At 41.9% G+C, this 27,620-nt stretch overlaps 1 protein-coding gene across 1 annotated transcript; it reads left to right on the top strand.

Moving 5' to 3' along the window:
* The first annotated feature begins 806 nt into the window (after positions 1-806).
* LOC101420301 (leukocyte immunoglobulin-like receptor subfamily A member 6) lies at positions 807-8,482 on the top strand. The gene is made up of 7 exons (XM_012529192.4): positions 807-941; positions 1,103-1,138; positions 1,276-1,557; positions 1,701-2,003; positions 2,248-2,544; positions 2,771-3,073; positions 7,332-8,482. Exons 1-7 carry the CDS (start codon positions 908-910, stop codon positions 7,466-7,468), a joined length of 1,392 nt encoding a protein of 463 aa, XP_012384646.2. The 5' UTR covers positions 807-907; the 3' UTR covers positions 7,469-8,482.
* Positions 8,483-27,620: the final 19,138 nt, after the last annotated feature.

Below are 27,620 nucleotides of genomic sequence, written 5' to 3'. Positions count from 1 at the left end.
TAGGAGTTCTTCCATTGCTAAAATAATGCTAAATCTATGCTAGAATAATAATAAGTCTACTTTAGTCCATTGTTCATTCCCCTAACTTGAGGATTTTAGGGTGGTGATGCTCACTCTGTTTCTATTTGAGAGGGAACATGAGGTAGATGGATGGAATGATATTGCTTCTAGTTACAGACACTCTCTGTTCCTTGGGACTGGCATTGTCCATCCCACCTCCTTGTTAATTGTCCTCAGTGAGTCCAGTGAACTGGAGAGTAGGAGTTGCAACTCTACTGAGATTCAGGGCACAACTGGCACATGGAAGGATTAAAGATTTAAGTCTCTGGAACATATATTTATCAAGTATAGTGCTAATTATAGGTTCAAGTAAAAGGGACAGAAGACCCATGTGTAGAGAAACTATAAATGAATCTAACTCTATTACACAGGGGAGCACAAATTCCAAAATAACATGCACTGATAGGGTGTGGAATGCCTGAGCTGTTTGCCCTGTTCATAGTTTCTGGATCTCTCTAGAGCCTGCGGAGCCCTAGAGGCACTATTTGAGGCATTGTTTACTGTGGCAGTCAATGAGATCCTGCTGAGACATGCATAAGTGTAAACTCTGGACTAAACCTCTGGACTTACTTTGATATCCTGGTCCTTTAGAGATGAGGGCAGATCAGGAGACATTGGCCAGAGTCAGGGGAGACCTCATTCCTGTATGAAATTTCTTAGAGAACCTACTGCTCTGAGCTCCACCCTAAGGAAATATGAGCCATGCTCATGGGGAGGTGCTGTTTTCCTTCCTGTGGGGCTGATGTGATACCCAGGAGACAGATAGGACCAGCCTCCCTGTGGCCACATCCTGCCGGGTCCATGGTCTCCTTCAGCAGAACATCTGGACACAGTGGGAGAAGACGCCATGACCCCTACACTTGCAGTCTTGCTCTGCTTTGGTGAGATCTGAGAGGGGGAGGGGGAGCACCTGTCTGGAGGGTCCCCACTCCACAGGCAGTCCCTGGTCTACAAGAAGACCCCAGAGCTTGGAATTTCAAGGGGGAGGAGAGAAGCTCTCAGGCTTCAGGGTGCAAATCTGTCATGTGGAACTCTCTTCCAGGATTGAGTCTGAGCCAGGAGACCCCATTGCAGGCAGGTGAGTCCTTAGGTTCCCAGGCCCATGAGCACTGAGGAGGGGCTCAGTGATGCTTGGCTGAGGATGATAAAATTGTGAGGGACCTTGTAGTTGAGAGTTGGATGGTGTTGTAACTCCATGTTCTGATTCCCCTCCAGGGACCCTCCCCAAACCCACCATTTGGGCTGAGCCAGGCTCTGTGTCTGCCTGGGGGAGACCTGTGACCATCTGGTGTTGGGGAACCCTGGAGGCTAAGGAGTACCACCTAGTGAGATATGGAAGCTCAGCCCCTTGGGAAGTACAGAATCCACTCCCCGCGGACAAGGCCATGTTCCTCATCCCATCCCTGACACAGCACTATGCAGGACCATATCATTGCTACTATCAGACCTCCAGAAGCTGGTCACCACCCAGTGAACCCTTGGAGTTGGTGGTGATAGGTAAGGGGACATTCAGGGGTCCCAGCCTCAGGCCCTGCCCTCAGGAAAGATGTCTGCTCTCAGGGGGTGTCTCCCCTCTCACAGCTCACCTTGGGGAAATGGGGAGGGGTGCACCCCATTGAACACAGTTCCTCCTCTCCTAGGAGCCTACAGAAAACCCACCCTCTCTGCCCTGCCAAGCCCTGTGGTGTCCTCAGGATGGTCAGTGACCCTCCAATGTGACTCATTGGAGGGGTTTGGAGGGTTTGTTTTGTCTGAAGAAGGAGAACACGGGAGGTCCTGGACACTGGATGCACAGCCACACTCCAGAGGGCAGTCCCAGGCCCTGTTCCCTGTGGGACCCGTGAGCCCCAGACACAGGGGGCCATTCAGATGCTACGGCTACTACAGGAACAGCCCCCAGGTGTGGTCAGAATCCAGTGAGCCCCTGGAACTCCTGGTCCCAGGTGAGGAAGCCCTGTCCCTGCTCAGGGAAGTTTTGGAGTTTCCAAGAAGTTTATCCTCAAATGTGGCCCAGATGAGAAGGGACAAGTAGAGCAGATGCTCCTGTGATGAAGAAACAGACAGTGACACAGTGAGGCACAGGCTTTCTGGGGCCACAGATTCACGATGACCACAAAACTAATGGAGGAAGATAGGGTTCTTTGGGGGAAGCCAGTCCCTTCACACCCATTCCCTTCTCTCCCCCAGGGGTGTCCTGGAAGCCATCCCTCCTGGCCCAGCCACACCACATAGTGGACTCAGGACAAAGCCTGACCCTCCAGTGTCGCTCTGACATCAGCTACGACAGATTTGCTCTGTCCAAGGAGGGGGGACGTGACCTTACCCTGTGCCTTGGCCAGCAGCCCCGGGCTGGGCTCTCTCAGGCTGACTTTCCCCTGGTCCGAGTGAACCGCACCCACGGGGGCCGGTACAGATGCTACGGTGGACACAATGACTTCTCCAAGTGGTCAGCCCCCAGTGAGCCCCTGGACGTCCTCATCACAGGTGAGGGATCCAGTCAGGTCCATCCAGGACCCTGAGACTGCAGTCTCTGATAGTGGGGGCTCAAGGTGTGGGGTCACAAGGAGGGGGAAGAGAGAAAGAAAGAGGGTGGGAGGGGGACAGAGACAGAGAGGCAGACTGAGAGGTCCTCAGGGAGGGGCCCTGGTAAAATCTCAATTCAGAGCCCAGGTAGAGCCTTGCAGCCCCTCACCCACCTTCTTCTCTCTAGGAGTGTTCCTTTCCACACCCTCCCTCTCTGCCCAGCCAGGCCACAAGGTGTCCTCAGGAGAGAATGTGACCCTGTGGTGTGAGTCATGGAGCCGAATGGACATTTTCCTTCTGTCCAAGGAAGGGGTAGCTGATCCCCCCCTGCATCGTAGATCCCAACACCGAGCTCATCTGTACCTGGCCAGCTTCACCATGAGCCCCGTGACCTCGGCCCATGGGGGGACCTACAGGTGCTATGGCTCACGCAGCACCTCACCCTACCTGTTGTCACAACCTAGTGCACCCCTCGAGCTCGTGGTCTCAGGTGAGGAGCCCCCACTTGCCCTTTCTGGAAATGGTCAGTTCGGAGTCCCATCCCAGGACAGCTCTGAGACATGCTGGGATGAGGAGAGCACAGAGAGAGGGTCTTCAGAAGGACCCAGCCCATCTGATGGTAGGAAAAGACTGGGGTGCCTACCCCAATGGAATTCCATCCCCAATTAGCAGACAGGGCTGCAGGTAGACGATGGTTGGCCCCAGACTAGGGAAAACAGGAGTAAACATGACCAGACTGGGAGGGGAGGCGGAGGTCCCCACACCCACTCACCTGCTCCTGTCTCATCTCAGCCTCGGGAGTTCTGGGGTCCCAGTTCCTCTTCACCAGCTCTTGACCCTATGGGAGATGAAGTCATTATCATGCCCAGGACGGAGCCAAACTCTAACCTCATCTCAGTCCAATTTCCAAGACTCAGGGAAGGTTCTGCTCCCAGAGATGGGAGGACATTAAGGGAGTGAACACTTGACTCCTAGGAACTCTGAGGGTGATCAGTTGTCACATCTGTGCAGGTCAGAGGAGAGGTAGATGTCCAGGGTCTAAGACAGAAGGAGTGACCAAGGATGCTGGGTTGGAGAGGGCAGAGGTCTGTCCTCATTTCCCTGTCCAGTGGTCAGACCAAAGAGAAATAGCAAGAGTTGCTGAGACTAGGGGTCTGCATGGGGAGGGATTCCCTAGGAGGGTGGATCTGAGACTGTGTAAGTCTTCTCTCCTCTTTCCCTGAGATTTAAAATTAAATAAGATGGGAGCATCTGAGAGTGGTCTCCAAAGCCCTTTCATTTCTGACCTTTGGGGAGACAGAAATGTCAACATAGACTGGCTGCCAGCCTTTAGCCCAGTTTGGGTCTGTACTGCTTCTCAGAGTAAGTGTGCCTTGTAAAGACGAAAAGGCAAAGGCAGGTAGGGGCAGATGCATATGCTTTCCATCCACCTGCCTTGGAGTTTTCACCTTATCAGAAGCCACAATATCATGGAACAAGCAGAGACTGGAAACCCTCGTGGTTTAGAATTTCACCTGTTAGGTATTGCACAAAATCTGTCAGATTTTCTAGTCAGTCTCTGCCCCACGTCCCCAACAGCTCACCATGACCCCTCATTCCCTAACTGCTTCTGGAGCATGAGTGAAGAGTAGAAGGAACAGGCCAGGGTGGGCATTCAGCCAGACTTGAGTTTATGGATGCTCTGAGGCTAACAGGAGGAAGAAAGGCAGGGAGAAATGAGAAAATAGATGGACAGACAGCCCTTAGCTTCTTTTGTTTTCCAATTTCCAGGAACCACGTGAGGGTCTCTGAGTCCTATCTGAGCAAAATAGGTAATGGATCAGGCCAAGATTGAGAAACAATTGTGAGTGAGGGTGGAAGCAAGCACCCACAGCAGATACGCTCCTTTTAGAGAGCAGCTCCCATACCAGTCCCTCCTGTGCTTACCTGGTGGCTACCACATACTTCAGTGCACACCTGAGACAAGGAAGGACATGTCCACTGGAGTAATTTAGGGAATTATTGCCCAGAGCATGTCCTGGGCAATTCATTTCTACATTGCCTTTTATGTGCCCACTTGTCTGTCACCATATCACTTATTAAGTAATCCATTCTTTTTGCAAATAGTTAGATCTTACCTGTACCACACACTGCACTCCCCTATGGAGTTTTGTCTGTTTCTGGTGTCTCTAGGACATTCATCTCATCTACTCATGGTACAGAGGCTGCATACTGCCTTGGATGGACAGTATCTGTGGAGCCATCTTCCCCAACCCACTTTTGCTTTGTTCTTCCAGGATTTTCTGGCAACAACTGCATATGTATTTTGTAAATTTAATTTAAATTCTGCAGACTTAGCATTTTTAAGATAATCTGATTTATGTCTTCATTGGGGTAGGTCTAATTTTATACCCTCACATGGAGAAATAGGTTTCTACTGATTTTGTCTTCTTATCAAAGGCATTTTTTGATGAGGTTTATCATTGAGTGTCAGAAGCATTTAAGGTTTATTAAAATCATACACATTCATAGCTGACTTCATTGAAGAACTGCTTCAAATATTTTAATATTTTTAGTAAGGTCTTTGCTTCCTTTACATTTTATGAATAATGCCTAAATGTACATTTGTTTAGGTAGTTCACATTTTTTATTACACATTGTCTTTGTTTCAATAATTTTTCAATTGAAAGCTTATTATTTCCTGTTAAAACTTATGACCATAAAAGAAAAATGGAAATTTCACTTATTGAGTTATAAATAGATACTATTTTTCTTGCTTCAACTATCATATGATAGTGATGTAAAATATTCTTGAGTTTCACTTTAGTAAATCAGCTTCATTTTTAGCCCACATTATTTTAAGAAATATGTATTTTATATATATTGCAATATTGATCTATATATGTAAATAGTTAGCTTCTTACAGTAGACTTTCATTACAAAAACATTCTTTTCTTGACAGTTGTACACGTCCTGAACAATTCTCATTTCTCTCTGATTTTTCACCCTGGTGGAGCATATTATAAAGGAAATTTGGTATCAAACATTTGGATATTAACCCTATCCAGTGATGTTTATTTTTCATCAATATTTGATGAATTTGTCACACTAAAATCTTTTGAATTTTTGCATAGATATTTGTAATAAGTATTAATGCATAGTTTTAAAAAACTACTGTTCTTTTCCCCAAACTGGTTTCCACAGTTCTTCCAGAAAAGTGAGAGTGAGGGAAAACAAGGAAGAGAAAGCCTCCCTCTCCAGTCCTGTCTTCCCTGGCCTGGCTCCAATGGACCAATGTCCTTTCTGCTCTCAACCATCTCCTCTGTCTATCCCCATCACCACCACCGCCATGACCCCACAACCACCACCACGATCATTACAACCCCATTATGCCTACATTCCTCACACACAGATTCTTCCTTATTGGACAACAGGCTGGGATCTCCCCTGGGCATCTGGTATACCTGTAGTTCTTTCCTCTAAGTGCCTGGGTCTTCATGTGTTCCTCTCTGGCTTCCTCCACTCCTTCAAGATCAGTGTAAATGTCTTCTCCACGGAAGACCTTTGCTGATGACACAGATCAGAACAGACCTGTCTTCAACTTACCTATTGTATTTCAAGTAATTAATCCAACCTTTTCTGTTAAGGTTGAATTCTCCCCTCTCTCCTTCTCTTTCCCTTTATAAGTATAGTTATACATATAGTTTTAGTTACAGTATTATTGTTTTATAGTTACATAAATATCTATCTATGTATATGTATGTAGATATATTTGAGAATACTTGTCCTTCTAACTAACATTTTCAACTGCTTTGTGTTTAAATACTCTCACTGGTCTTGACCTGGAATCCAATCCAAAAGGGCAGAAATACTGCCTTTATGATCCAATGACTAAACATCATTATTTAGTATTTCCTTCTGTATATGTATAATTGTATATGTATGCATAATATATTTTTATATGTGTGTATATGTATAGATATATATGTGTATATTCCTTGTAGGCATCTCTCACTATATGAAGAATTAAGCATGATAGAATAAATGAATGACTAAACACCAGATGAGTATTAAGATGCTAACGTGAGAAGGGGAGAGAGCTGCTGGGTGCAATGGAGGGGAGAAAGCCCCAGACTTCAAGTCTGTGGGCTTCTGACCCCAGGACCACCAGATGACTTAACCGCTTGTTCATGGCCTGTGGGGCCTCTGCTTTTCACTAAATGGAAACTCCCATCTCCTGGTAACTTGGTCCTGTGTCCCAGACTGAACAGAGGCATATATTTGTTCAGTTATTTCTGAACTGGGTGACCATTTTCTTTGCCAAACTTGTGATTGGGGGCACAGTCATACCTTGTTCCCCTGTGACTCAGAAATGAGGTTTAAATTCAAAGACACAGGAGGCTGGAAGAACCAAATAATCGCAGAGGGAGCCCAGCAACAGCAGGGCAAAAGGTCATTAGTGAAGCACACGCATGTCATGCCGTGAGCATCAAGGGAAAGAGAACTCAGGATGTGGGAAATGCTGGGCTTGGGTCACTTCACCAGCTTGCCAACTTCCTCTATTTCAGTGGCCAGAAACTCCTGATACCATCAGAGTACCACAACCCAAGCCAGACCCTAAGAGTGGTCAATGAGGGAAAATTCCCCATTTTAGGGAACACAGGGTATGAGGCATATCAAGGGGAGGTGGGGGGCTGGATGGACATTAGAGCCCCTAAGGTGAAAGCAGCCTCACTAACATTTCTAACCTCCATGTCCATACTTCCTAGGCTCTGCCTCCCATGACTACACTGTGGACAATCTCATCCGAATGGGCGTAGCTGGATTGGTCTTGGTGGGACTCGGGGTGCTGCTACTTCAGGCTTGGCACAGCCAGAGAAGGACCCAAGATGCAGGCAGGTCGTGATCACAGGAGGAAATGAGTGCACCACTTAGAGTGGGAGAGCTTGGAAAATAGCTGAGTCATCCAGTGGTTCTGGAAGGAAACTGTGTGAACTGTCTTTGAGAATCTTGTAGGGGAGTGTGCATCATTTGGTGCAGGACAATGTCTGGTGTGCTCCCTGTAGAGGACTCTTCCACCATTAACCTGTGGTTCTTTCCCTTTACCATGGTTGACTTTCCTGACTGGATCTCTTTCCATCCTAATTCCTATGACATCAAGCTCCATTCCACAGGGCAGTTGGGGTCCCCAACTCAGCATGCCTTCCTGCTCTGGCCCAATTCCAGGGAATACATATTTCTTTATTTCTAATTAGGATTTTACATGATTTGTACTATTGATTCACCATCACTTAAGCTCTCATCATGAAACCTGGCTGAAATATCTGAACAAATGAGTTAAAATCAGATTCTAGCCTGGACAAGATAAACCCAAGATGATGCCTTAACAACCTCTTTGAATCCCAGAAGCCCTTCATTCTTCTTCAGATGCTACCTGTAGTATTTTCCTCAGAAACATCATCACGTGGAACCAACAACTGCTCTTTTAAGTGAGAACCCAGTAGTGTGATATTAAACTGGCTCTCTGAAAAAAAAATTAGTCCTGATATGTGGTATGTGCTGATTTCTATCCTGTAATTTACCCTTTATGGCCAACTTAGAAGTGCCAACATGACATTACTGAATGCAGAGCTGAGAAGTGATACTCAATCTTTTTTAAATGAGTGTGATCCAGTTGCATCACCTCTCTGATGGCTGTGATGACCACTTCTATTTTCTTCTATTTTATATGTAATTCCCATTCCTACCTCATTGCTAAAAAAGTGTACAACCAATGGCTTTTATTATCATCACTGTGTGAGTGTGTGTGTGCATACTATGGCACAGTCTTTTTTTTAAGTTTTAAAAAAATTTCTTTATTCCAAATAATCCAATGTCATTACAGAAATTCCCTTACAAAAACCTTCTTGTTGAACAGGTGTCCCTTTCACAGGTTTTGAGCAAATTATCACAGCAATCGACCACACACACACACACAAATCAGAAAGTCCTATGACCCAAAGAGAAACTGAAATTTAATCCAACAGAGTTAATTATTCATTGTAAAGATTTCAGGATTTTCATATTTTGCTTCGGTAAATCAACATATTCAAATGCAAAGCTATTCTTTGCATTTGAATTTGTTGGAAAAAAATACCACAATTCAGCAAACAAAATAAATGCACTCCCCTTGCAATCCACATGAAAGGCAAATGAAAGAATTGACAATATTGATTTTGGGAGAGAATAGTTATCCTGTAGAATTACAATACATTCCTGGTAGGAGAAAAATTCCTTTAGTGAATATGGTGAGCAGGTTGGGATCAATTAGTTAGAAAGAAGAGGCATTCAGCAGAACGTTTATGCAAACACCATAGAGAAAAATGAATACATTTACACAAATATCATATGATTTCATTTATATGAAATAATTAAAAATCAATACATTTATGGAATCAAAAACTAGAATGCAGGCTACCAGGGCTAGGGGTGTGGGTGGGGAATTAGGATTTGATGGGAATTAGCACAGACTCTCTCTTTGCTGTGATACAAAATCTTGGTAATGGATATTGGTGATGGTAGCATCACATTGTAAATTCAATTAAGACCACTGAACTGTATAGTTGAAAGATGATAAAATTGGAAATTTTGGTTATATATGTTATCAGAATAACATTTATTTAGAAATACAGAACTGTTCTTTACAAATGGTGAACCCTAATATCAACTACCTACTATAGCTAATATAATAATATTGTTTTATCAGTTGTAACAAAATTATCACACAAAATCAAAATGATAATAATATGGAAAACTGCATAAGTAAGGGTATTGGTATTTGGGAACTGCATATATCTGCATGATTTTTCTGTAACCTTAAAACTGCTCTAATAAATAAAAATTAAATGAAAAAATGATTGTGAGTAAAAGAAGATTATAAAAAGTGTGTTCAAGATTATTCCATTCATGCTAAGGGGTGTGGAGTCTTTCTTTTTGGAGTAATGACATTGTTCTAAAAAATTTAAGATGATGAATATACAACATTGTAAAAATACTAAAAGCCATTGGTTATACACTATGGATAGAATAGTGAGAAACAACAGCTATGTACAGTGGGGGAAGCATAGAGAGATTGAGAGGTGAAGAATTTTCTTGTTTGTCTGTTTTATGTTTATTATTATTATTACTGAAATAATGAAAATGCTCTAATAGCGATTGACGTAATGAATGCACAACTATATGATTATACCAAATATCATTGATTGTGCACTTTGGATGAATTGTATGCTTTATTAATATGTATTAATAAAATTGATTTGTTTAAAAAAAGATTATTCTATCCACTTATCAAGTATAGTACTAAGTATAGGTTCAAATAGAAGAGGCAGAAGAGCCCTGTGTAGGAAAATCACAAATGAGTCCAACTCTGTCACACTGGGGAACATAAATTACAAAATAAGGCCCACTTGCAGGGCACAAAACTCCTGAGTTCTCTTCCATGCCTATAGTGTCTGGATATTTATAAAGCCCTCAGGGGCCCTGCTATTTGATGCAATATTTACTGTGGCAGCCAATGAGATTCTGCTGAGGCGTTCAATAAGCAGACCTTCTGGAATGACCTCCCAACTCACTTTGAAATGTCTTAGCCAAAAAAACTCATTTGTATTTACCCTTTCCCCCTTTTGGTCAAAGCCTTTTTCCAGGTGTCTTGCTAGGTGATTGTTGGTAATAATCTCTTGGTGCCAGGGAGGCTCATCCTCAGGAGTCATGTCCCAGGCATGGAGGGAAGGTAGTGCATCTATATGCTGAGTTCAGCTTAGAGAGGCCACATTTGAACAACAAGGAGGCTTCCAGAAGGTAACATATAATACTAGGATAAGCTTCAATTTCAAAAGCAAAAGTTCATAAGTACAATCATCAATATCAGGGGCCTGTCACAATGAACTGACCTCCTTCATTAGGCAGTGTACATGTACTCAGTGGATTCTTGCTGTCCTGTTAGGTCCTGTTAGAGAATGTAGCAGAGCTCCCTAGGATGGGAATTCGATATTTTTTTTGGTTATTGTGTGTATCTCCACTCCCCATGACAATGCCCAATGAAAACTTGAACACGTTCATATGCTTTAGAGGTATGTCCTGGGTGAAATCCCTCCCATGCATCCCCCAACACCCACACCCTGTACCAATGATTCTCCCATGCCACAGTTGTAACTCTCTGTGATGCAAAACTCTCCAAAAATGAAGCCAACAAAATAACCAAATAAAAATTAGAAAATGAAATGGTAGTTTTAAAAGTAACAAAATACAAAAAAATTTAAAAATTGAAATAATAAAAAATATTTTTAGACATTGATTTCCTTTCTTAAAAAGATTTATTTATTTATTTCTCTACCCCCACCCCACCTGTTGTCTGCTCTCTGTGTCCATTTGCTGTACATTCTTCTGTGTCTGCTTATATTCTCATTAGGTGGCTCCAGGAATCTGTGTTCTTCTTGTGGCATCATCTTGCTGCGTCAGCTCTCTGTGTGGGCAGCACCACTCCTGGGCGGGCTGCACTCCTGCATGGGGTGGCACTCCTTGTCTGGGGAGCACTTCTGCATGGGGCAGTACCCCTACATGGGGGACACCCCTGTACAAGGTGGCACTCCTTACATGTGGCAGCATTCTGCATGAGCCAGCTCATTGCACAGGTCAGGAGGTCCTGGGTACCGAACCCTGGACCTCCCATATGGTAGGTGGAAGCTCTATCAGTTGAGCCACATCTGCTTCCTGATACTGACTTTCATCACTATAAGATCTGTTGCCTTGTATGTATAGTAACATTTTCTTCTGTATATTTTCCCAGTTCTTTTTTTTTTTTCATTTTATCCCAAAGAAGCTTTAGATTACAGAAAAGTCACATATACAACATAGGGGATTCCCATATACTCATGCTCTCCCCTTTCCCCCCTCTGCCTTATTAACAACATTTTTTCATGGAGATGGTAGTTTTATTACAATTGATGTACAAATATTGAAGCATTGCTACTAACCAGTGCAACAGAGTTGTACTTATTTGTGGTTTCTTTACACACCCTTAAATTTGAACTTATAGTTAGTCTATACTTGATAGGTATATGTCATGATAGGTTTATGTCAAGATACTTAAATCTGGGAAACAGACTTGGCTCAGTGGTTAGGGCATCCATCTACCACATTGGAGGTCCGCAGTTCAAACCCTGGGCCTCCATGACCCGTGTGGATCTGACCCATGCACAGTGCTGATCTGCGCAATGAGAGCTGAGCCCCATGCACAAGGAGTAGGCCCTGTAAGGAGAGCTATACAGCATGAAAAAAGTGCAGCTTGCCTAAGAATGGTGCCACCCACACGGAGAGCTGACACAACAAGATGACACAACAAAAAGAGACACAGATTCCCATGCTGATGACAACAACAGAAGTGGACAAAAAAGCAAGATGCAGCAAATAGACACAGAGAACACACAACTGGGGTGCAGGGGAGGGGAGAGAAGTAAATAAATAAATAAATCTTTTAAAAAAAACCAAAAAGATACTTAAATCTTTGGTCCATCCCTGTGCTAGTTGGGCTCTGAATCTCAGCAGAGCTGCAATACCTGCTCTCCAGTTCACTGGACTCACTCAGGACAGCTAACAAGAAGATAATAATAGACAATGACCATTCCAAGGAACAGAGAGTGTCTGTAATAGCAAGCAAGACAGTTCCATTCATTTGCCCCTTGGCATCTAATCCCCTTCTCATTTAAAAACAGAGTGGGATATTCTGCTGGTCCAAATTGACCCTTTTATTCAAGGTCATTTTCTAGTTACATTATCAGCTGGAACTTGGTAGTAAATCCTCAGCACCAGGGAGGCTCATCCCTGGGAGTCATGTCCCACGCTGGGGGGAAGGCAATGCATTTACATGGTGACTTTGGCTTTGAGACTGGCCACATTTGAGCAAAACGGAGGCTCTCAGGAGGTAACTCTTAGGCACCCTGCAGCTCTAGGTCTTGTTCCTATTTCAGGTGCACAGGCTTACAAGCATAGTCATTAGTATCAAGGGCTCATTGTTGGGCCTTCATTCTTTTTTAGTCTTTACCATTACACTGGGGGATTGTTGCTCTTCCTTTAGGAACTGTGATAGAGCTCCCCTGGCTAGGAACTCAGCACTTCCTCAGTTGTTGTTTTCAATTGTAACCACTATGAAAATATCCAAACATTTTTCTATACCCTGGATATATGCCCTGAAGAACTTCCTGCCAACCATGCCACACCAGTATTCTTCCCCTGACATTGTTGAACCTCTCTGTGATCCAAAAGTTCTTCAGAAATGAAGTCCAATATATTGCCAGGTTCCATTAATAGTAAAGTGGAATATAGTGATGAGTTTAAAAGGAATGAGGGTCCAACAGTGAGCCCCTGATACTAATGACTATGCTTGTGAGCCTATATGCCTGAAATAAGAACAAGGCCTAGCGGAGCACTGTGCCTGGGAATTTCCTCCTGACAGCCTTCATGTTAGTCAAATGTGGACAGTCTCGAAGCCAAACTCAGCATGTAAATGCAATGCATTCCCCCCAGCGTGGGACATGCCACCTGGGGATCAGCCTCCCTGGCACTGAGGGACCACTATCAACTACCAACTGATGATGCAACTGGAAAATGACCTTGAATTGAAGGTTCGATGTGGATCAGCAGAATATCCCTGTCTACATATAATAACATGACTTTAAAATGCTGTTTGACCTAATGTAAGGGGGAAAAGGAAAGGAGAAAAGAGTTTATATGGCTACGAGTCTCTAAAAAAGAGTCTGGAGGCTTTCAGAAGGATTGACCTAATGCACAACTGAGCAGAGTCTAAGAGAGAGATAAAGTAGATACAATCCTCAGGTATTGGTTACTTGGAGGGTTAAAGAGACCCATGGGTTCTACGGTCATGGCAGATGGAGTTCACTGCCATGTCAGATGGCCCTTCTTTGGAGCTGGTGTTTCTGTGTGATGAAACTGGACTCAGATGGGATCTCTTTTCATAAGACTTTCATGCTACTTTACTGGAATTGTAGTTGGTGTTGGGGTTTAAGATATATTTAGGGGATTTGAATCTCTGGATGACAATATGATAGCCAGGCCCTGAGCCTCAACAGACTCCAGCTCCTACAATCGGATTTATTGGACTCACCTCACTCAGCTAAGATGGAGTTGAAGAAGGACAACCACCCCACCATGGAGCCTAGAGTGCCTACAACTGAAAGCAGGAGGATTGCATCCAGTATCCATGTGGAATCTGAGCCTCCTCTTGACACAGAGGTGCAATGGACACAACCAATCCAAGGCCCACAGAGAAAAGGTGGCATTGGAGTGGGAAATGTGGACATGGTGACTGATGGGTATGGGGAATGGCAGGAAGAGATGAGATGTGGAGGCGCCTTTGGGACTTGGAGTTGCCCTGGATGGTACTTCAGGGGCAATCACCGGACATTGTAAATCCTCCCAGGGCCCACTGGATGGAATGTGGGAGATTATGGGCCATGATGTGGACCATTGACCATGAGGTGCAGAGATGCCCAGAGATGTACTTACCAAATGCAATGGATGTGTCATGATGATGGGAGTGAATGTTGCTGGGGGGGGGGAGTCGTGGGGTGGGGGTGGTGGGGTTGAATGGGACCTCATATTTTTTTTAAATATAATATTTTTACAAAATCAATATAAAAAATAAAGGGTAGATATAGAATATATATTAATTTAGAAAAATTAAGGTAAAAATAAATTGGGGTATCAAAATATTTAAAAATGCAAGTTTGTTTTTGATGTTTTGCCTTCCGTCACTGCAATAAGCGTTGCTCTGTATGAAAATTGGCAGGGCAATTTCTTCCGTCTTTTTTTTTTTAATTATTTATTTATTTTTAAAAATCACATTAAAAAAAATATGAGGTCCCATTCAACCCCACCCCCCCACCCCCCACTCCCCCCACAGCAACACTGTCTCCCATCATCGTGACACATCCATTGCACCTGGTAAGTACATCTCTGAGCATCACTGCACCCCATAGTCAATGGTCCACATCATAGCCCACACTCTCCCACGTTCCATCCAGTGGGCCCTGGGGGGATCTACAATGTCCCGTAATTGTCCGTGAAGCACCACCCAGGACAACTCCATGTCCCGAAAACACCTCCACATCTCATCTCTTCCTCCCATTCCCCAAACCCAGCAGCCACCATAGCTACCCTTCCCGCACCCATTCCACATTTTCTCTGTGGACATTGGATTGGTTCTGTCCATTGCACATCTATGTCAAGTGGGGGCTTAGATTCCACATGGATACTGGATGCACTCCTCCTTCTTTCAGTTGTAGACACTCTAGGCTCCATGGTGTGGTGGTTGGCCTTCTTCAACCCATGGTAGCTGAGTGGGGTCAGTCCAATAAATCAAAGTGTAGGAGCTGAAGTCTGTTGAGGCTCTGGGCCTGGGTGTCATATTATCAGTCCAGAGATTCAAATCCCCTAAATATATCTTAAACCCTAGCACCAACTACAATTCCAATAAAGTAGCATGCAAGTCTTGTGAAAAGAGATCCCTTCTGAGTCCAATTCCATCCCACAGAAACACCAGCTCCAAAGAAGGGCCATCTGCTATGACAGTGAGCCCCATCTGCCATGACCATAGAACCCATGGGTCTCTTTATCCCTCAAAAGAACCAATACATGGGGTTGTATCTACTTTATCTGTCTCTTAGACTCTGCTCAGTTGTGCATAAGGGCATTCCTTCTGACAACCTCCAGACTCTTTTTTAGAGACTCATAGCCTTATAATCTCATTTCTCCTTTCCATTTCCCCCTTACATTAGGTCAAACAGCATTTTGAAGTCATGTTATTATATGTAGACAGGGATATTCTGCTGATCCGTATCGAACCTTTAATTCAAGGTCATTTTCTAGTTGCATCTTCAGCTGGTATGTGGTAGTGATCTCTTGGTGCCAGGGAGGCTCATCCCCGGGTGTCATGTCCCATGCTGGGGGGAATACACTGCATCTATATGCTGAGTTTGGCTGTGAGAGTGGCCACATTTGAGTAACATGAAGGCTGTCAGGAGGAAACTCCCAGGCACAGTGCTACTCTAGGCCTTGTTCTTATTGCAGATGTATAGGCTCAAAAGCATAGCCATTCGTATCAGGAACCCACAGTTGGGCCCTCCATCCTTCCTGGTTCTTGCCGTTGCATGTGGGGGACTGCCGCTGCTCCACCAGGGTCCACGACAGTGAGCCCCTGGCCAGGAGCCCAGTACCCCCCCAGCTGTTGTTTTTAATTGTTTCCACTATGACTATATCTAGACATTACTATATACTCTGGGCATATGCCCTGTATAACTCCCTGTCAACCATATATATCCTGTCAATAACATCCTATATCAGTATTCCTCCGCTGCCATTGTTGAACCACTCTGTGATCCAAAACTTCCTATAAAGTGAATCCCAACATAATGTCAGCTTCACAAGAGTCTTAGATCACTGAAATTCATATATACAATATACAGTACTTCCCCAGATCCACCATAAAACCTTTTCCCTTCCACAGCGATAATCTTTTAACTTATTCATATCATATTTCCTGAAACTGATGTACAGATTCCGAGACAATAGCTTTCAAACAAGGTGACATCTGTGCTTACTATGTGGTCCATACTTTAGGTTGTACAGTTTTCTAAATTTTTTAGTTATCCTATGTTTTGCCTTATGGTTTACATCATTAGTTTGTCATCCCCTATATATTTTTGGTGTAATATTACATGTTTTATATTCATCCTTGTGTACTCCCACAGAACTCCTCTCTTGCCCCCATATTTACCTTGGTTCCATCCATTCCACATCCATTTTCCCCTCCCCTTGGGGCCCACAACGCCAGCCAATCTCCATTTCCCAAGTAGCCATGTCCAGAGATACTTGCAGCAGTATTCAGGGCCTGACTTTCTCAACTGCCCTAATGCCCTGGGAGCCATCCTTTCTCATGAGAGATACAGTTCTCTCTATTTGTCGGCATTAGTCCTCCCCAGGATGTGGGTCCACCCCAACTCTCACTTCTTGGGTCCCTTCCCAATGGTACAACCCACCTTGGCAAAATGAGCCTTCAGCTATTCCCCCGGAGTCCATCCCGCATCAGACCATACCCCCTGAGCATCCTAAACAGGTAACCCTCCTACTTATAGTTTGATACAATTTTCTCAACATTTTGTTCTCAATGAACACCTGACACTCTCCCATGTTCGTATGTTGCCCCTCCCTCCCCTCAACTTTTGGACAATATTACCCCTCTGCCCATCCCCAGCCCCCTTCAAACCCACAAAGCCCCACCCGAAGGCAACCCCTTGCCCCCATTTTGTCCCTTCTTTGTGCTCATACTTACCGCCAGCTCATCACAGATTCCACCCCTGCAGACGTTAACTGATATCCTTCCTCCACCCCCCGATTTCCTGTAAGCCTCTTTTCCAGACTCTAGCTCTCTGAGTCAGTTTGCTTATTTCATATCATTGAGGTCATGTAGTATTTGTCCTTCAATGCCTGGGTTGCTTCACTCAACATAAGATTCTCAAGGTTCATCCTTGTTATCACGTGTGATTGTAGTGTATTTATTCGTACAGCCGAGTAGTATTCCATTGTGTGTATATGCCACATTTTATTGATCCACTCGTCTGTTGATGGACATTTGGATTGAGTTCAACTTTTGGCGATAGTGAACAATGCTGCTATGAACATTGGTGTACATATATCGGTTTGTGTCCTTGTTTTCAGTTCTGATGGGTATATACCCAGCAGTGGTATTGCTGGATCATATGGCAAATCTATGGTTAGTTTTTTGAGAAACAGCCAAACTGTCCTCCAGAATGGTTGGATCCTTCTGCATTCCTACCAACAGTGGATGAGTATTCCCCTTTCTTCACATGCTCTCCAGCATTTGTATTCTTCTGTTTTTTTCATAGCTGTCAAGCTTATGGGAGTAAGATGGTATCTCATTGTAGATTTGATTTGCATTTCCCTGATAGCTAGAGATTTGGAGCATTTTTTTATGTGCTTTTTAGCCATTTGTATTTCTTCTTTGGAGAAGTGTCTGTTTAAATCTTTTCCCAATTTTTAAAATGGGTTGTTTATCTTTTTGTTTTCAAGATATATGAGTTCTTTATATATGCAAGTTATAAGTCTCTTATCAGATATATGGTTGCCAAATATTTTCTCCCATTGTGTGGGTTCCCTTTTTACTTTCTTGACAAACTCCTTTGAGGTGCAGAAGGCTTTAATTTTGAGGAAGTCCCATTTATCTATTTGTTCTTTTGCTGCTTGTGCTTTTGGTGTGATATTCATGAAGCCATTTTCTATTACAAGGTCCTGTAGATGTTTCCCTACACTGCTTTCCAAGATCTTTATGGTCTTGGCTCTTATATTTAGGTCTTTGATCCATCTTGAGTTAATCTTTGTATAAGGTGTGAGATGGTAATCCTCTTTCATTCTTCTACATATGGCTATCCAGTTCTCCAGGCACCATTTGTTGAATAGGCCATTCTCTCCCAGTTGAGAGGGTTTGGTGGCTTTATTGAATATTATATGGCTATATACATGAAGTTCTACATCTGAACTTTCAATTTGATTCCATTGGTTTGTGTGTCTCTCCTTATGCCAATACTATGCTGTTTTCACTACTGTAGCTTTGTAGTATGTTTTGAAGTCAGGAAGTGTGATTCCTCCTATTTCGTTTTTCTTTTTCAATATGTCTTTGGCTATTCGGGGCCTCTTTCCTTTCCAAATAAATTTCATAGTTAGTTTTTCTAGTTCCTTAAAGAAGGCTGTGTTGATTTTTATTGGGATTGCATTGAATGTGTAGATCAGTTTTGGTAGGATAGACATCTTAATAATATTCAGTCTTCCTATCCATGAACAAGGAATATTCTTCCATTTATTTAGGTCTTCTTTGATTTCCTTGAACAGTCTTGTTTAGTTCTCGGTGTATAAGTTTTTTACCTCTTTATTTAAATTTATTCCTAAGTATTTGATTTTTTTATTTACTATTGTGAATGGTATTTGTTTCTTGATTTCCTCCTGATCTTGCTCATTATTGGTGTACAGAAATGCTACTGATTTTTGCACATTGATCTCATAACCTGGGACTTAGCTGAACTCATTATGAGTTCTAGAGCTTTGTTGTAGATCTCTCATGGTTTTCTATGTATAGGGTTATGACATCTGCAAATAATGAAATTTTGACTTCTTCCCTTCCAATTTGAATGCCTTTTATATCTGGTTCTTGCCTCAGTGCTCGAGCAAGTACTTCCAAGGCAATGTTAAATAGGAGCAGAGACAATGGGCATTCTTGTCTTGTTCCTGAGTTTAGAGGGAAGGATTTCAGGATTTCTCCATTGTAAACAATGTTGGCTTTCGGTTTTTCATATATACTCTTTATCATGTTCAAAAAGTTTCCTTGTATTTCGATCTTTTGGAGTGTTTTTATCAAGAAGGGGTGCTGTATTTTGTCAAATGCCTTTTCTGCATCTATAGATATAATCATGTGATTTTTTTCCTTCAATCTGTTTATATGGTGTATCACATTGATTGATTTTCTTATGTTGAACCATCCTTGCATACCTGGAATAAATCCCACTTGGTCATGGTGTATAATTCGTTTAATGTGTTGTTGAATATGATTAGCAAGTATTTTGTTAAGTATTTTTGCGTCTAGGTTCATTAGAGAAATTGGTCTGTAATTTTCCTTTCTTGTGGTGTCTTTGTTTGGCTTTGGTACTAGGGTAATGTTGGCATCATAGAAGGAATTAGGCAATGTTCCTTCTGTTTCGATTTTTTGGAATAGTTTCAACAGGATTGGTGTTAGTTCTTTCTGGAATGTTTTGTAGAATCCCCCTGTGAAGCTGTCTGGCCCTGGGATCTTTTTAGTTGGGAGATTTTTTTTTTTAATTATTTATTTATATATATATTTTTAATTACATTATGAAAAATATGAGGTCCCATTCAACCCCACCGCCCCCGCCCCCCACTCCCCCCACAGCAACACTCTCTCCCATCATCATGACACATCCATTGCATCTGGTAAGTTCATCTCTGAGCATCACTGCACCCCATAGTCAATGGTCCACATCATAGCCCAGATTCTCTCACGTTCCATCCAGTGGGCCCTGGGGGGATCTATAATGTCCCGTAATTGTCCGTGAAGCACTATCCAGGACAACTCCACGTCCCGAAAACGCCTACACATCTCATCTCTTCCTCCCGTTCCCCACACCCAGCAGCCACCATGGCTACCGTTCCCGCACCCATTCCACATTTTCTCTGTGGACATTGGATTGGTTGTGTCCATTGCACATCTATGTCAAGTGAGGGCTTAGATTCCATATGGGTACTGGATGCACTCCTCCCGCTTCCAGTTGTAGACACTCTAGGCTCCATGTTGTGGTAGTTGACCTTCTTCAACTCCATGTTAGCTGAGTGGAGTAAGTCGAATAAATCAAAGTGTAGGAGCTGAAGTCTGTTGAGGCTCTGGGCCTGGGTGTCATATTATCAGTCCAGAGATTCAAATCCCCTACATATATCTTAAACCCAGCACCAACTACAATTCCAATAAAGTAGCATGCAAGTCTTGTGAAAAGAGATCCCCTCTGAGTCCAATTCCATCACGCAGAAACACCAGCTCCAAAGAAGGGCTATCTGTCATGGCAGTGAACCCCTTCTGCCATGACCATAGAACCCATGGGTCTCTTTATCCCTCAAAAGAACCAATACCTGGGGTTGTATCTACCTTATCTGTCTCTTAGACTCTGTTCAGTTGTACATAGGGGTATTCCTTCTGACAACCTCCAGACTCTTTTTTAGAGACTCACAGCCTTATAATCTCATTTCTCCTTTCCATTTCCCCCTTACATTAGGTCAAACAGCTTCCCGAAGTCATGTCATTATATGTAGACAGGTATATTCTGCTGTTCTGCATTGAATCTTTAATTCAAGGTCATTTTCTAGTTGCTTCTTCAGCTGGTATGTGGTAGTGATCCCTCGGTGCCAGGGAGGCTCATCCCCGGGTGTCATGTCCCACGCTGGGGGGAATGCATCGCATCTACATGCTGAGTTTGGCTGTGAGAGTGGCCACATTTGAGTAACATGCAGGCTGTCAGGAGGAAATGCTACTCACAATGCTACTCTAGGCCTTGTTCTTATTGCAGGTGTATAGGCTCAAAAGTGTAACCATTAGTATCATGAGCCCACTGTTGGGCCCTCCTTCCTTCCTGGTTCTTGCCATTGCACCTGGAGGATTGCCGCTGCTCTCCCAGGGCCCACAACAGTGACCCCCCGGCCAGGAGCCCAGTACCCCCCCAGCTGTTGTTTTTGTATCCACTATGAGTATATATAGACATTACCATATACCCTGGGCATATGCCCTGTATAACTCCCTGTCAACCATATATATCCTGTCAATAACATCCCATATCAGTATTCCTCCGCTGCCATTGTTGAACCACTCTGTGATCCAAAACTTCCCGTAAAGTGAATCCCAACATAATGTCAGCTTCAGAAGAGTCTTAGATCACTGAAATTCATATATACAATATACAGTACTTCCCCAGATCCACCATAAAACCTTTTCCCTTGCACAGCAATAATCTTTTAACTTATTCATATCATATTTCCTGAAACTGATGTACAGATTCCAACACTATAGTTTTCAAACAAGGTGACATTTGTGCTTACTATGTGGTCCATATTTTAGGCTGTACAGTTTTCTAAATTTTTTAGTTATCCTATGTTTTGTCTTATGGTTTTCATTATTAGTCTGTCGTCCCCTATATGTTTTTGGTGTAATATTAGCTGTTTTATATTCATCCTCGTGTACTCTCACATAACTCCTCTTTTGCCCCCTTATTTACCTTTGTTCCATCCATTCCACATTCATTTTCCCCTCCCCTTAGGGCCCACAATGCCTGCCAATCTAATACCCTGGGAGCCGTCCTTTCTCACGAGAGATACAGTTCTCTCTATTCAACGGCATTAGTTTTCCCCAGGATATGGGTCCACCCCACCCAATGGTAGAACCCACCTTGGCAAAATGAGCCTTCAGCTATTCCCTCCGGAGTCTGTCACGCATCAGACCATACCCCCTGAGCGTCCTAACCAGGTAACCCTCCTACTTATACTTTGATATGTTTTACTCAACATTTAGTTCTCAACGAACTTATGACACTCTCCCATATTCGTATGTTGCCCCTCCCTCCCACCTATTTCTTGGACAATATTACCCCTCTTCCCATCCCCAGCCCCCCTCAAACCCAGAAAACACCACCCGAAGGTAACCCCATGCCCCCATTTTGTCTCTTCTTTGTGCTCATACTTACCGCCAGCTCATCACAGATTCCACCCCTGCAGACATTAACTCACATCCTTCCTCCACCCCCCGATTTCCTGTAAGCCACTTTTCCAGACTCTAGCTCTCTGAGGCAGTTAACTTATTTCATATCATTGAGGTCATATAGTATTTGTCCTTCAATGCCTGAGTTGCTTCACTCAACATAAGATTCTCAAGGTTCATCCATGTTATCACGTGCATTGGTTCTTACAGCTGAGTAGTATTCCATTGTGTGTATATACCACATTTTATTGATCCACTCATCTGTTGATGGACATTTGGATTGATTCCAACTTTTGGCGATAGTGAACAATGCTGCTATGAACATTGGTGTACATATATCGGTTTGTGTCCTTGTTTTCAGATCTGATGGGTATATACCCAGCAGTGGTATTGCTGGGTCATATGGCAAATCTATGGATAATTTTTTGAGAAACCGCCAAACTGTCCTCCAGAATGGTTGGATCCTTCTGCATTCCCACCAGCAATGGATGAGTGTTCCCCTTTCTTCACATCCTCTCCAGCATTTGTATTCTACTGTTTTTTTCATGGCTGCCAATCTTATGGGAGTAAGATGGTATCTCATTGTAGTTTTGATTTGCATTTCCCTGATTGCTAGAGATTTGGAGCATTTTTTCATGTGCTTTCTAGCCATTTGTATTTCTTCTTTGGAGAAGTGTCTGTTTAAGTCTTTTTCCCATTTTTTAAATGGGTTGTTTATCTTTTTGTTTTCAAGATATATGAGTTCTTTATATATGCAAGTTATAAGTCTCTTATCAGATATATGGTTGCCAAATATTTTCTCCCATTGTGTGGGTTCCCTTTTTACTTTCTTGACAAACTCCTTTGAGGTGCAGAAGGCTTTAATTTTGAGGTAGTCCCATTTATCTATTTGTTCTTTGGCTGCTCGTGCTTTTGGTGTGATATTCATGAAGCCATTTCCTATTACAAGGTCCTGTAGATGTTTCCCTACACTACTTTCTAAGGTCTTTATGGTCTTGGCTCTTATATTTAGGTCTTTGATCCATCTTGAGTTGATCTTTGTATAAGGTGTGAGATGGTAATCCTCTTTCATTCTTCTACATATGGCTATCCAGTTCTCCAAGCACCATTTGTTGAATAGGCCATTCTCTCCCAGTTGAGAGGGTTTGGTGGCTTTATCGAATATTATATGGCTATATACATGAGGTTCTATATCTGAACTTTCAATTCGATTCCATTGATCTGTGTGTCTCTCCTTATGCCAGTACCATGCTGTTTTCACTACTGTAGCTTTGTAGTATGTTTTGAAGTCAGGAAGTGTGATTCCTCCTATTTCGTTTTTCTTTTTCAATATGTCTTTGGCTTTTCAGGGCCTCTTTCCTTTCCAAATAAATTTCATCGTTAGTTTTTCTAGTTCCTTAAAGAAGGCTGTGTTGATTTTTATTGGGATTGCATTGAATGTGTAGATCAGTTTTGGTAGGATAGACATCTTAATAATATTCAGTCTTCCTATCCATGAACAGGGAATATTCTTCCATTTATTTAGGTCTTCTTTGATTTCCTTGAACAATCTTGTATAGTTCTCGATGTATAAGTTTTTTACCTCTTTATTTAAATTTATTCCTAAGTATTTGATTTTTTTATTTACTATTGTGAATGGTATTTGTTTCTTGATTTCCTCCTGATCTTGCTCATTATTGGTGTACAGAAATGCTACTGATTTTTGCGCATTGATCTTATAACCTGCGATTTTACTAAACTCATTTATGAGTTCTAGGAGCTTTGTTGTAGATCTCTCAGGGTTTTCTATATATAGGATCATGTCATCTGCAAATAATGAAATTTTGACTTCTTCCCTTCCAATTTGAATGCCTTTTATATCTGGTTCTTGTCTCAGTGCTCGAGCAAGTACTTCCAAGACAATGTTAAACAGGAGCGGAGACAATGGGCATCCTTTTCTTGTTCCTGAGTTTAGAGGGAAGGATTTCAGGATTTCGCCATTATAAACAATGTTGGCTTTCGGTTTTTCATATATACTCTTTATCATGTTCAAAAAGTTTCCTTGTATTTCGATCTTTTGGAGTGTTTTTATCAGGAAGGGGTGCTGTATTTTGTCAAATGCCTTTTCTGCATCTATAGATATAATCATGTGGTTTTTTTCTCTCAATCTGTTTATATGGTGTATTACATTGATTGATTTTCTTATGTTGAACCATCCTTGCATACCTGGAATAAATCCCACTTGGTCATGGTGCATAATTTGTTTAATGTGTTGTTGAATATGATTAGCAAGTATTTTGTTAAGTATTTTTGCGTCTAGGTTCATTAGAGAAATTAGTCTGTAATTTTCCTTTCTTGTGGTGTCTTTGTTTGCCTTTGGTACTAGGGTAATGTTGGCATCATAGAAGTAATTAGGCAGTGTTCCTTCTGTTTCGATTTTTTGGAATAGTTTCAACAGGATTGGTGTTAGTTCTTTCCGGAATGTTTTGTAGAATTCACCTGTGAAGCCATCTGGCCCTGGGCTCTTCTTAGTTGGGAGATTTTTAATGACTGATTCTATCTCTTTGCTTGTGATTGGTTTGTTAAGATCATCAATTTCTTCTTTCGTCAGTATGGGCTGCTTATGTGTTTCTAGGAATTTGTCCATTTCCTCTAAATTGTCATTTTTGTTGGAATATAGTTTTTCAAAGTATCCTCTTATGATAGTCTTTATTTCTGTGGGGTCAGTGGTGATATCACCTTTCTCATTTCTTATTTTGTGTTTTTGCATCTTTTCTCTTTTTTTCTTTGTTAGTCTCGCTAAAGGTTTGTCAATTTTGTTGATATTCTCAGAAAACCAGCTCTTGGACTTGTTAATTTTTTCAAGTGCTTTCTTATTTTCTATTTCATTTAGTTCTGCTCTTATCTTTGTTATTTCCTTCCTTCTTCTTCCTGTTGGGTTACTTTTTGTTGTTTTTCTAATTCCGTCAAAAGTGTAGTTAGTTCTCCAATTTTTGCTCTTTCTTCTTTTTTGATATATGAATTTATGGTTATAAATTTCCCTCTCAGTACTGCTTTTGCTGCATCCCATAAATTTTGGTATGTTGTGTTATCATTATCATTTGTTTCAAGGTAGTCATTGATTTCTTTTGAGATTTCCTCTTTGACCCACTGTTTTTCTAAGAGGGTGCTGTTTAATTTCCAAATTGTGGTGTGAAGTCTGGGTCTCTGTCCCTTGCAAATTTCCAGCTTCACTCCACTGTGGTCAGAGATATTGTTTTGTATGATTTCGATCTTTCTGAATCATTAAGCCTTTCTTTGTGGCCTAGCATATGGTCTATCTAGGAGAATGTTCCATGTGCGCTTGAGAAAAATGTATATCCTGCTGTGTTTGGGTGTAATGATCTATATATGTCTATTAGATCCAGCTCCTCTAATATACTGTTCAAATGTTTTGTTTCTTTAGTGATTCTCTTTTGAGATGTTCTGTCCAGAGTTGATAGTGGGGTATTAAAATCCCCCACTATAATTGTAGATGCATCTATTTTTTCACTTGGTTTTTCCAGCGTTTGTCTCACGTATTTAGAGGCACTCTTGTTAGGAGCATAAATATTTATGATCATTCGATCTTCTTGACAGATTGTCCCTTTCACTAAAATGTAGTATCCTTCTTTGTCTCTCACAATTGTTTTGCATTTAAAGTCTATTTTGTCTGATATTAATATAGCTACTCCTGCCTTTTTTTGGTTGTTGTTTGCTTGTATGATTGTTTTCCAGCCATTCACTTTCAACCTCCATGAGTCTCTGGGTCTAAGATGTGTGTCTTGTAGACAGCATATAGATGGGTCATATTTCCTTATCCAATGTCCCAGTCTGAATCTTTTGATCAGTGAGTTTATCCGTTGACATTCAGTGTTATTATGTTCAGAGAATTATTTGTGGTAGCCATAATTTGGTTGGATTTGTGTTTGTTATATTTTGTTTGTATTATTTTATTTTCCCCTTCTATTTTTGTCTTTTTTGTTGCTCTTACACTCTCCTCCATCTCTTTCTGTCCTGTTTTTTCCTTTCTTTCTGCAGAACTCCCTTAAGAATTTCTTGAAGGGGAGGTTCCTTGTTGATATACTCTTTCAGTTTCTGTTTATCTGTGAATATTTTGAACTCGCCATCATTTTTGAATGCTAGTTTAGCTGGATAGAGTATTCTTGGTTGGAAAGTTTTTCCTTTAGTACCTTGACTATATTATACCACTGCGTTCTTGCCTCCATTGTTTCAGATGAGAAATCAGCACTTAATCTTACGGAGCTTCCCTTGTATGTGATGGTTTTCTTTTCTCTTGCTGCTTTTAGAATTTTCTCTTTGTCTTGAGCATTGGATAATTTGACAAGTATATGTCTTGGGGTGGGCCTCTTGGGGTTTATGACCAGTGGAGTGTGCTGTGCTTCTTGGGTATGTACATCTGTCTCTTTCAGTAGATTTGGGAAGTTTTTAGTCATTATTTCCTGCAACACTCCTTCTGACCCCTTTCACTTCTCTTCTCCTTCTGGAATGCCTATAATATGTATGTTTGAGCATTTTGCATTATCATTCAGGTCCCTAAGTCCTATCTGGATTTTTTCTACCTTTTTATTGACCACTTCTACTATCTGTTTGATTTCCGATGCACTGTCTTCCACATCACTAATTCTATGCTCTGCCTCTTCTAGTCTGCTGATATTTGCTGCAAGTGTATTTTTGATTTCTTGAATTGTGGTGTTCATTTCTATCATATCTGTTATTTTTTTGCGCATGTCTGCAATTTCCCCTCCAAGTGTTGTCTTCATGTTGTTAACTTCTTTCATTACTTCATCAAATTTGTTGGTGATAAATGTTCTTTGATCTTTCATTGCTTGTGCAAAGTTCTGCCCCCCTTCCTGATTTTTAGTTTGTTGATTGGATTCAGCCATGTTTTCCTGATTACTGGTTTGGTTTGTCGATTTTTGTTGCTGTCTTGTCATCATTTTTTCTTGACGGGTTTAATCAGTTCCTTAGCTTCTTTGTCTAGTCTTGGAGATTAATTAGCTGTTGTTTTTGCGTAAGTGTTATATCTTCTCTTTGTCACTTTGTTCTTCTTATTCCAATTTCTTATTGCTGGTTAAGTTCACTTTAAAGGAAAGTATTAGTGCTGGGGAAAGGCAATTGTGTAAGGAAGGAAAAAGTGTAAAGTAGTATTGGTGATATATGTTAACAAAGCAACAATATGAGTTCTGGGAGGATGGAGGTTAGATCATGTAAATTGTGTAGAGTTATAATAGTAGGATCGTACCTATAATGAGGTAGATGACTGAATATGGGAGATATATGGTACGTACTAAGAAGCTATTATTTTCGTGAGAGAGGGAAAGAGAAAAGAAAGGTAATAGTTTCAAGGGTGGATACCAGATGGAAAACTAAACAAAGGTATTAGAAATTAAGAGTTAGACACTTTGTGGATCAAAGAAAGGGAGGTGGAATATAGGATAGATAGTAGATGGTGGAGGATATCAAGTTGTAGGGGAAAGGGGATAGTGTAGATAGCCTAAATGTATTCACAGAGAAATGAGGCAGTGGAGGATGAGGAAACCCAGCAAATGTGAGGTGTTTCCTGCAGCACCTATTTTATTTTTAAGATAAAATAGAATAAGAAGAAGATCAGGGACAAGAAAGAGAGAATTAAAAAAAAAAAAAGAGACTTTGGGGGATACGC

The sequence above is a fragment of the Dasypus novemcinctus genome, chromosome 18, assembly GCF_030445035.2.
Source record: "Dasypus novemcinctus isolate mDasNov1 chromosome 18, mDasNov1.1.hap2, whole genome shotgun sequence".
NCBI lineage: Eukaryota > Metazoa > Chordata > Mammalia > Cingulata > Dasypodidae > Dasypus > Dasypus novemcinctus.
Note: the sequence above shows the minus strand (reverse complement) of the source record. Positions and strands in the feature narration are given on the sequence as shown.

Excerpts from the sequence above, each read along its gene's own strand:
- LOC101420301 (XM_012529192.4), top strand. The coding sequence starts at position 908 with ATGACCCCTACACTTGCAGTCTTGCTCTGCTTTG. Across the intron at positions 1,558-1,700 it reads CTTGGAGTTGGTGGTGATAG|GAGCCTACAGAAAACCCACC; the intron begins GTAAGGGGACAT and ends CTCCTCTCCTAG. Across the intron at positions 2,004-2,247 it reads CCTGGAACTCCTGGTCCCAG|GGGTGTCCTGGAAGCCATCC; the intron begins GTGAGGAAGCCC and ends TCTCTCCCCCAG.